The sequence below is a fragment of the Zea mays genome, chromosome 1, assembly GCF_902167145.1.
Source record: "Zea mays cultivar B73 chromosome 1, Zm-B73-REFERENCE-NAM-5.0, whole genome shotgun sequence".
Lineage (NCBI taxonomy): Eukaryota > Viridiplantae > Streptophyta > Magnoliopsida > Poales > Poaceae > Zea > Zea mays.
In genome coordinates, this window is record NC_050096.1 from 284,650,565 (window position 1) to 284,662,058 (window position 11,494).

Genomic DNA, 11,494 nt, shown 5'->3' on the forward strand with positions numbered 1-11,494 from the left:
AGGGGCTTTTTTATAAAGTTACACGAGGCGCTGGTAGGAGGATTTAAATGTTAAATACATCATACGGTTAGATCTAGATCTAACGGACTAAAAAATTTGCTTGCACGTTTGCAAATAATGACGACTTACCTATTAGTCGTTGTTATTAGAGTAATCTGGACTTTTTCAGAAAACAATTGCATCTTTTAGAACTAGTTTGATAACTGCATTTTCGCAAGGGACTCTCCTGTCTCCAAAGAAAAATTAACTAATTTACTATAGAAAATAAAATTCTGTTAAAAAATGGGGCAATGTTACCGGGATAAAAGATCTCACCCCTCCAGAGTCCCGGGATAATTCGCTTCGATCCCCAGAGGCACAGACGAGACGACAGAGATGAAGGACGGAACGTCGTCGGGGGGAGGGGCGTTCGCTGCGGGCAGCGATCCAAGGCAGCCGTCGACGGCGAAGCCATACGCGCCGCCGAAGCTGTCGCCCCAGGACCTACCCATCGACTATGCAGGCTTCCTCGCCGTCGCCTTCGGCGTCCTCGGCGTCATGCTCCGCGTACGTAACCATCCCAACCCCTCAGATCTGAGTTTGATTTTCGAGTAACGATTAGATCTAGACAAGTTAATGGTAGATCTGCATGCTACAGCAGTCCCGTGTGAGTGATCTGTTACCATATGAGCTATTGATGATGGTGTTGTGCTTGCCTTACTGGGCTGCTGGCGTCGATATAATTTCGGTTTGTGCTAGCTACATGTGAATTCTAATCGATTTCGGTTTGCAGTACAAGGTGTGCTCGTGGATCGCAATCATCTTCTGCGCTCAGTCGTTGGCAAACATGAAGAACTTTGAGAACGATCTGAAGCAGCTTTCTATGGCCTTCATGTGAGTTTTCTTAACAGACTTGAGGTTTATGCATTGAACTTTGAGTGTGGCTTAAAAAAGCACAGTTAAAATCTAGAGACTATCTTAGCAACATATGCTTACTCAGTTCGAGTAAACCCTGGCTATCTCTTCATACAACAACAACAACAACAACAACAAAGCCTTTTTGTCCCAAGCACGTTGGGGTAGGCTATCTCTTCATACTGTAAGCCTACACAAATATAAACTGATTTGGAAACCCATATCTTACTTGTATATACTTAAATCTGCTCTTAATTTTCATATGTAGCTTCGACTCTTGCTCAAATTGTGCAACCAAACTATCATTTATCTAGTTCACTCATTGCTCCTTAGCTATTTCCTTATGAGCTCCTCAATTTATGGGTTGTTTGTTAATGCTGAATTGATTTGTGCCATGGTTAAATAAGACTAAGTTATGTTGCAACCTTAGGAATTGGTTAGAATCCTATTATAGGTTTATATTGTTGCAAAATATAAGCCCTTCTGTGTTCTTACTGATGTTACGATTATGCTTCCTGACATGGAGGCATGGAGCTCCCAAGCCACATTTACTATGAGCTTCCATCATGATTTTACAAAGAGTAATGTGTACTGCTCAAACTTGTTCAGAGGTGTCAAATAGGTCACCCTACTATTGTAAACTGCACTGATGGTTCCTAAACTTGTCTGAGAGTGCCATATAACTCCCGAACCTACTAATTTAAACATCATGCCACTAATCTTGTTAATTAGTGCCCTCAAGGTCCAAATCTCCCTGATTAGTGTTGATCCGTCAGTCCGCCTATTTGACATATACATGACACCAGAAGACGCCACTCCTGTCTTAATGGAGATTCTATGGCTGGCAACACTTCTGTTCAGTCGGGCACCTGTGTGCTGAGTTTGATGCCCACGTGGGCATGACATTGCTTGTTTAGATCGTAATGTCCTATGTCTAAAGTTTGGTTTTGAGTTGGTGCTAAGTGTGAGTTTTTAATGCTTTGTTGCTATTTTGATAGTAAGTTTTTTTTGGCAACACTGTCTAAGCCCTTGGTCCTTAACTGTGCAACCAGTTTAAGCGGTAGCAATGCGACAAACATGGATGACTCAATTCTGCTGTAATTTCGTTGCTTTGGTATTGAAATTTAGGATTCCCATCGTGGAAAAGAAAAGAATGTGTCATTCCTCTCCGGTGGATGTTGTTTGATTTTGGTGAGAGGAGAGAGTGGTGTGTTTCTGCGCTGGGGGTTGCTAGTATGCTGCATGGGCAGTCACACTAATTAGCAAGATTTGGACCTTGAATGACAGATTTAGTTAATTTAAGGACATGAAGGACAGACTCAGTGTTGGGGGCTTCCACATGAATGGGGTCTGGGGAAGGAATAACCGAGGCAAAAAATTTACCCCTGCATCTTGCAGAGATGTTGCGTTGAACCCAGGACCTTTGGCTCAGTGGAAAGGCTTCTCACCGCTGTGCCAGGCCTATCCTTCTAATTTAGGGACATGAAGCTGCAAATTAATATTTCAGGGACCTATGTGATGCTTCTGATAAGTTTAAGGACTGCTGAGTGCTGATACAATATACTTGTTTGCAGAATTTTATAATTGTGCCACTTGAGGTTCATAACTTCAAATATCATTAATTGGCATATGGTTGCCTATTTGGCATGCCAGCATGGGCATCTGAGAGAGGGAGGGAACTGCCGGTGCACTTCGTTCTTAACAAAAATAGCACTCTACTGCAAGTAATATTATAAATATGTGATGCAAAGTTGTCGTTCAGGGGCTGTTGTTAAGACTTTAGGTTGACATATCTCAACTTGGCCAGTCTACACATTAATACGCCCTCCAATCACATTGTCGTTTTAGAAATCACTTTGGTCCAAAACACTTTGATCACCAGTTTATATTGTAGCGTATTTGTGAAAGTGAATATAAATGACACAATAGTATTAGTATTTGACACCAATCTTTGACCTGGGGAATAATATGATTAATAGCCTATGACATATGAATGCTCTAGGACATGAAGGGACCACAAGGACATAGGCATGTAAGTGTCTCGGGACACGAGGGGCTCGGATACTTATACTTACAAGCGCCCCGCTGCACAGGATGCCCTGAGGACTTAGTCTTATGGGTGTCCTGGAGCACGAGGGGCCCGTTGGACCTAATCTTTAGTTAGTGCCCCATGACACAAGGTGCCTTAGGGACTGAATATTCTACCCTTGGAGGTCTCGGGGTGCTAGGGCCCTGGGGCCTTATAGAGCCTAGGTGGCCCAGAAGGCTATCAACCCCTCTAGCACCTAAGGAGTCATCCCATTCGAATACTTCTATAATATCTAGTGTTGGGCCCCACCCTTGGCCAAGGACAGGGGAGGTTCCTCGGTCTCGGGGCCCTGTGAGCAGTGGTCTCGTTATGGTGGGCCTTTACGTTAGTCTCTCAAGCCGGGATCTTTGAATGTGTCTTGACGGCTACCGGAATATGGCCTTCCTCGGGAGCTGACAGTTATACTTTTGGATTTCCTTTTCGTTAATGTTGTAATAACATGGCTTATATTGCTAACTTGGTAACAATTCAAATTGATTGATACATAGAGAAATTAAAGATAAGGATTGCTATATACTTCGGTGGTATTTAGAGACAAAAAGGAATTACATGCAACACATAACTAAGGTTTAGATAAGGACCTACATAGCAGTACACTTCATTTGCATGACTTTTTCTCCTGTAGTTAAAATTAAGCTTTCAAATACTGTTAGGGTTCTGCAGTTCGTCTTTCAATATATTCTATATCAGCAGAAACCTGTTTTCAGATGGAGATTCCTGACTGGTCATCTACAGAATGACATCCATATTTCCAGGACCTAACTGCATTGCCAAACATAATGTTCAATGTGCATATAAAATGCCATGTAGGGTTAAAAACTGGCAGGATATATCTCATCCTGTTCTCCACATTTGACCAGCCTGTTTTCATATTTCTGGATTCTGAAGGGGAAAAAACCAGAAACAGGATGGGAGCCAGGACGGAAGTACCTGGGACAGGGACTAGAATGGGGAGAGGGTCCATCTCACCCGATTTTGTGGGACCCGTATTTATAGTCGGAAGTGCCCCATATTCGTCAATTAGGGATAAACCCAGCAAGCAACAGGAGCAGTTCCCCATACCGGACCACACACACTGGTCAGCCCACCAGCCCAGCTAAGCAATGTGACTGCCTTGTGTGCCTGTGTGGACAGACGGGTGTTACCTGGTGCCATGAGGCCCTTGCACAGCGCCCAGTGCCCCACCTCACTTGTTGCTGTCTGTCTGGATCCCCTTTAATCTCTGGATGGTTGTTGCCACCAACGTTGGGGTTGGGAAGCATAATATTCGTGCCGCAGGCACCCGATCTTCTGTGTTGTTGTCTGCTTCTTGTCTGCCTCAGCCTGTGCCCCTGTGGCTTTGGCTGTGCGCTGACCGCTGGCCTGCTGCTTGTGGCTTGTGCCGCAACACACAGCCAGCCAGAGCAAACCAGTGCCTAGCAGCCTGCAAGAGTAGGACTGCAGTGTTAGTTTACTTGTTTGCATTTGTTAGATATGTAACAGTGTAAGTGTGTCGGTGTGTAACTATGTGTGGTGTTCAGTTTAAGGTCCCGGATTTCAGTTTAATGCCTGCTTATCCTGATTCTGTTCGTATTCCCATTTACCCGGTTTGTATTCCCGTTTGTCCTGATTCTATTGCCAACTTTTCTTGTCTTGTCTCACCCCCATTCCTGGTTATATGTGGACATGAAATTAGTAAATGGTATCCTTCCTGTTTTCATTCCTAATATGCCATGTTAGCAAAGCGCAAGGTTTTAAAGTCGTCCGACTAATCGCGATTAGTCGGCCTTATTGCTAGAGGGAGCTCGATTAGGGTCTCCGACTCGACTAGAACGACTAGGAAGCGATTAGTCGTCCTAGTCGCCGACTAATCGCGATTAGTCGTCCGACTAGGTATAGTGGTTGACTAGTTTTGCATGTTTTGGGCCACTAATCCGATCTCTGTTACATGGGCCGACCCACCATCTGTACAACACAAACAGTATTTTGCCCTACTTGTACCAATACGGTACACACATTACGCAGCTCACAGTCACGCTCGCGCGTGCACCCTTCCCCAGCGCCGTCGCACCTTCTCCATCGCTGCCACCCTCCTCTCCTGCCGCTGCTGTGCTCTGACGGCCCTCCACTCGAGCGTCAGCTGCGCCCCCTCCATCACGCGGTGGCTGTAGTCTGTAGAGCCCCCCCTCCAGCGCTGTTTTGCAAAATATAAATAGCATATAGTATATGTATGTATGCAACACTATCTCTACTCTTCAAAACTTCCTCCACGATCTTATCAGACCCATTAGTTTCTGCCTTCCGCGGCTATCCTCCCGACCCACTAGGCCACTACGGCAATGTGCCTAGGACATCTCTTGATCTCGCATACCCAGTCAAGAAATCTTGAGTCCACTGAATCAGTGTGCTGCTGAAATCAGTGTACTGCTATCCTGCTACAACTAGTGTATTGTTGTATTGCAGTCCTTCTACAACTTTATATATCGATATATACATATGGCCTTGTTATAGGTGGACGACTAGGAGTCGACTAGACTCGACTAATCGAGTAAATCGACGACTAATCGCGATTAGTCACCTTATCGGTGCTCAGGCGACTAGAGTCGACTAGTCGACTTTAAAACCTTCAAAGCGAGAAATCAACTATATAGTGCTTCACAGTACTTAATGTGTTTCAAAAGAACTTCCCACTTTAGAAAACATGGGTTTAATTATTGTTGTATTCTTGCTTTCTACTCTTAATTCTGTGAAGTCAGTCATATGACCGTAGCATGTTGCTCTCAATAGGGGTATCTGTGACCTATTAACTATCATTTAGAGTTTAAACTTATTTATATAATCACAATGAGTTGGATGTCGTGAAAGAGAATACAGATATCATGGAAGGCACAAGGCAGGAAGGGTATCAAGTATCCTGTTTTGCTAGCAAAAATAGAAGTAGCTAAAGATAAAATTTCCCATGAAGTTAGGTTGCCAATGTTTTCAACATTTGGCCCTTATTTTCCTCAGACGTTCATGATATATTTGTTTTTTTTGTGGAATCTCAATGTTTCTCTACGCAATTGCATCCAAAACTAGAGAAGTTTTACCAAAGCTTTTAACATTTCCAGGTTTGCTGTTATGGGTCTGGTGACGAACTATTTTGGCCCCGCTCGTCCAGGCAGTACAAAGCGCTAAACTGCGGAAGAACATGTGCTACATTCTTCATAGGACTTTTTGGTGCTTCCGATAGCTTTGCCATCGGTGCTGACATTATGTATGTCCAATTTGAGCAAACGTCATAGGTATGGGCATCAAATTAATGGACCGGTACATGTATGATGCTCAATAATTTATTTGTGCAATACTAGTAAACGCATAGACTGTTTGAACGAGTACTTGGTTTCTCCGGATATGTTGATCAATGTTTTCTGGACTTGATGCTTCGGTCTTATCAGTTTACCCCAAAATGCCGGTAGATGGACTGACGTTTTGGCTTTTTAAAATATGTTACTTTTATTATGTATCTAGATATAATTTATGTTTAGATATATTGTTTATCTAAGTGTATAATAAAATCTATGTATCTGAAAAAAATCCAAAACATCTAATGATTTAGAATAATGATAGTACTTTATATGTTTACTGCGCACGCTCTGTTTGTCTATGCACGATCTCATTCTCCCCTTACTTTCTTGGACTGTAGGGGCTCTGGTTTTGATTCATCTGGTTAATAGGAGCTAATAGTCAGCTGCTAAACATTAGCTAGCTGATAGGCGAGGTAAATTTTAGCTACACAAAGGAAGTAACTGTCTCAGTGTCCCACTAGCCATCTCATCCTTTCTGATGGCTCTGCTCAGCTATGCTTTTGAAGCAGCTAGAACGGCTATTTGCTTATTCCAAATTACCAAATCAAATATCTGTCGAAATCTTGGTTTGTCTGAGTTTTGGCAATCAATATTTGGCCATCAACCAGTCATGGTCTTTAGTAAAACCATCACAGCTCACAAGATCCAAACTGGGTCGTCGCATATGAAAGGTCCACGGATTCTGTCATCCGAAGAAGTTGTTTTCTCCCGGCGGATCGGGATACTGACGAGGTCACAGCTCGCAAGATATCGCCCATCAGCAAAGATCCACTGGACAGGCCTGCACGAGACACGCTCGATCTGGCGCCTGCGTGCCTGCCGAATGTTTAATTGGGATTAACATACATCATCTCGCTAAAACGAGGAAACGGCCACAAGACGAGCTGTTTTGTATTGCTGTTCGCGATCACCAATTGTGGTGTGAGCCGGAGGTGGCCCGGGCGTGTTTGCATGATTGCATCAACAGGCGACTACGGGACAGCGATGCTTTGCCGGCAGAAGACGATCTTCCTCATGTGGACAGATTGATTACTGTATAATGTATGTCTGACGATGACGGTTTCTTGGATACGATTGTGGCGGTAGAGATGGGCGTAGCGACGTGTCTTCCCGTGGCTCTTGAACTCGGCATCTCTTGCTGCCATGGTCCGAAAGCTGGTTGGGTACATCTTTTTTTTTACCGATGTGTGCTATTCGAAATGAAGTGACCGTACGCTTTTGCCGACATCTTTTTTCCTTCAATATATTTCTTCCTTTTTTGTTTTATGGAGTACTCCATGATCAGGAATCGTCAAGGGGTGTTTAGTTGTGGCATTAATAAAAGGGGACATATCAGATGAAAATCCAAACTTACTACTTGTAAACCGTGCAAACAAACCATGTTAATTGAGGTGAAAGGGTGTATTTAAAAATATATCACAAGAGGGAATGATCCTTTTGAAAGCTAATTTACTATAGGATGGTTGTTTTAAAAAATTATCATGCCACCGTTTATACACAATACAATAGAGCTAACAGTTAGTGACTAAAATTAGTTAAGACATACAAACACCCTAGTTAATAGTTTAGCTATTAGCTATTTTTGTAAATTAGTTAATAGTTAGGTAGCTATTTATTAGCTAGCTAATTGCACTAATAATTTTTAGTCAACTAACTATTAGTTTTAGTGCATTTAAACACCCCTAATTGTTAGTTTATACGTTCCCTGATTAGATCCCCTAATCGTTAGTCTATACGTTCCCTGATGAGATGCTAGGGAGGGACCGAGGGATGGATGAGTGATACATGTATGGACAAATTTGAGTGGACAACGATGATTTAATGGTACAAAAATAGAAGTGAAATGACTTGACGCGCCTATAGCTATATAGCAATCAATAACTATTACTTAATGTGGTTGTAGCTTTATAACAACCAATATTTACTAGTATTAGGTCAGATCAGCACGCGTGTCAAATCAAACGCCACTCTAGTGGATTCGACGAGGATGCCACCGAGCATGACCGACACGAGGATGCCACTGCTATGTAAAAGATTTTGGATACACTGACACTGGGTTCTGAATTAACAGAGGTGGAAGCAGTTAGGTGCCGCCTTCATTAATCTCCACCAGAACTTGGTGCTACACGCTCGCTTCAACTAGTGGTTAACGGAGACGACACGAGTATATGTTAATAGATTATTAGTATAAAGACAAATGCTCTATGACAACCACCACATTTAGGGCGCGTATGGTTGTAACTATCCATTAAATAAAGTTATTTGGGTCAAGATCAGGAGTTAAAATAGGACTATCCTAATATTGTTCTCAGTTGTCCCTCAAAATTAGAGGAACGAAAGAGGATATCAGATCACGTCTCTATCCTATCTGGCCCAGTTGTTCCGCAACCAAACACATCCTTAATATGTTAATCTAGACAGACGTCTTTAATCGACCGCCTATTAACGGAGGTGAATGTCTTACACGGTCTATCTCTATTAATCGATTAAAAAATACTAAAAAAGATCTCTATTAATCGATTAAAAAAGACGGTGATGGTAAAGCATCATTCTTCATTAACCCTAAGCTATAAATATAATCCTCAACCACCCTATTTTTTTCCCTAGGGTTAAAGCTCTAGAACTCAAAAAATCATCATTATTAAAGGGGTGAGTTACACTCTTGGATTTCTTAACGGAGGATAGCGTTCTCCCTCAGTCTTCAAATACTTGATGTTCAAGGGGTTTTTACTTTGGATGCAAATACTTGATGTTAAAGCATTTGTAGCTTATTTTGGACTAGTATATCCCTGATCTAGATGGTCCCACGTATGACTAATTACAATGAGTTTTGATCCCACAAGCTAGCCATTTGAATGCTTACCGCCAACATTGTGGGCCAGCGTCGTGTTCGCTGGTCGGATAGTTGGTTCCTACTCGTGTTTATGCTAACATATTTAATGGTTTAGACTAGCATAACAGGAGAGCAGCAACAAACCTTTCATTGGTTCGTTCAGGTGGATCCACACACCACCATGATTAGCGCGCCCACTAAGCTGGAAGTTGCCATATATATCGGAACAGAAGATATGGAGCCAATCGTCGTGGGAGCTCAGACGGATTTCAGTGTAAAATGTAAACCAAAACAACGTAAATGGGTAGAATTTTAGTGTAAATCATCGATCTATTTCATAACGAAAACATGTATGCAAAAAAAAATCTGATTTAAATGCTTTATTTCCTCCATAAATATATGATCTCTCCAATATCCATGCATCAAGGCTCGTTAGAACCAGTTTATGATATATACTGATACTGATTATACTACACGGTGAAGTTATTTATGCACTACGGTAGACTACGTAAAAATATGTTTTCTACTACATTTGCACAAATTTAGGATGTCAAGAATGTGAGTTGAAAAGGAAATGGATCGACATAAGCGAGATTTATGGAATCGTGGCAAATGACCTCATTTCTTAGAGCGGTTACCTTTTTCTAAATTTCTATTTTGTTTCGTAAATGTGTGGGACGTAAATATATCTTATACATATGGTATAAATGGTAGGAACCCAATACACATTGGATTAAGTAAACGAGATAATGCATAAAATCAATAAATCGTTTGCGTAAAATGTGAATAGAAATATCATAAGCAGACAAATAGATGGAAGCAGAGCCATGGACTGAAATATAGATCGTAAAAACATATTGACATTGGCATCAATATGTATACAAATTAGCATAAAAATAGGACCGCCGCCTTGCAGAACCGCCGCCTCGCATCTGGGATGTGCCACCACTTCCACCGCCGTCGTCGTTGCTCACGTGCCCCCGAGATCCACCGTCGCGCTGCCGCAACCGCTCCCACCTCACCATCGTGCGCAACTCAAGGGGTCGCTGTCGCATGCACCTCAGGGAGACGTTGTCACGCTCGTGCCCCCTGGATCCACCACCAGGGCCGCTGCCACCTCGCCGTCGTGCGCACCTCATGGGCCACCGCCGCGTGCGTGCCCTCGGTATCCGATGCCACAACCGCCCCCACCTCGCCGTTGTGCGCGCCTCAGGGGGCCATCGCCGCGCGCTGGCCTCATGGATCCGCCGCCGCGAGCGTGACCCCTAGATCCGTCGTCGCATGCTTGCTCTCAAGATCCGCCGTCGCGCGCGCCTCTCAGGGTTGGGGGAGTAACTATCGGCGTCACTAAAACTGAACCCTAGCGATCTGGAGCTTCTTTTATAGACGCTTCGGACCTGGTGCGACTGAACCGGTTGGCAACATCTGGTCAGGGCTTTCGTCAAGCTATTAGAAGCTCAGAGCTCCATATACATATACTATATATATAACACATATATCAAATATTGCACGAATCTATTAATTATCGAAAACAAATTTTAATTGAGACAGAGAGATTATTATATTTTACCACTTCACCCCAAAAGATACCCCTACATGTAGGACGTCTCCAACCATTCATCATGTCCAGCTTCCCCTAAATAATATAATTCAGTTATTTGATATTTTTCATCAGTTTTTAAGTTTAAAAAATCATAGCATAATACATAGTCTACGAGGTTGCCACATAAGGTGAAGTTATTCCTTTGGTTGTTCTCAAAAACAGATTCAACACCAGGCTCAACCTCTTCAAGAAGGTCTTCTCCCATCCCCTTTGCCCCCGCTGCGGCGTTGAATGGGAGGACTTGCCTCACATCTTCGTCAAGTGTGCAAAAAACAAAGATTTGTGGTGTTTGCTGGCCTCTCCATCAACATCCTGGAAGATGTGCCACTTTTCCCCCAAACGGTGTCGTTGGCTGCTGTCCCTCATCCTATTCTCCCAGGAGCCCTTGATGCCATCTTTTGGAGGCTCAGGAAGGACATAAACAATTATATTTTTAGAGGGGACGACCCCCTGTCCATGTCCTATTATCTAGAACCGTTACTCCGCTAGTGATCTAAATATTTGGTGCCATTTGGCATTGGTGTGATCATGTAAAGTATGTTTACCTTGTTCATCGCCAAACACCCCGCTCGGATGATGTGGTCTTACGTTAACGAAAGGTGGACGCCGTTCCCCGTTTTGGTAAAAAATAGTGTGTATTATAGTAACACAAATACTCTATAAATTTTTAAACTCGAAAACTAAAAAAAATATTAAAGAACTGAGTTATAGTGTATATGAGGAGTTAAATAGAGGGAATGGTTAGAGAC

The 11,494-nt window shown here is 42.9% G+C and overlaps 1 protein-coding gene across 1 annotated transcript; it reads left to right on the forward strand.

The window, feature by feature from the left end:
• The first annotated feature begins 335 nt into the window (after positions 1-335).
• Positions 336-6,395, forward strand: LOC100280603 (uncharacterized). Its single transcript, NM_001159452.1, has 3 exons — positions 336-546; positions 773-873; positions 6,073-6,395. The coding sequence occupies exons 1-3, from the start codon at positions 376-378 to the stop codon at positions 6,137-6,139; spliced, it is 339 nt and encodes a 112-aa protein (NP_001152924.1). The 5' UTR covers positions 336-375; the 3' UTR covers positions 6,140-6,395.
• Positions 6,396-11,494: the final 5,099 nt, after the last annotated feature.

Bases quoted from the DNA above. Each gene is read 5' to 3' on its own strand.
- LOC100280603 (NM_001159452.1), top strand. From the start codon at position 376: ATGAAGGACGGAACGTCGTCGGGGGGAGGGGCGTTCGCTGCGGGCAGC. The intron at 547-772 runs GTACGTAACCAT...TTCGGTTTGCAG, and splicing joins TCCTCGGCGTCATGCTCCGC to TACAAGGTGTGCTCGTGGAT. The intron at 874-6,072 runs GTGAGTTTTCTT...TAACATTTCCAG, and splicing joins CAGCTTTCTATGGCCTTCAT to GTTTGCTGTTATGGGTCTGG.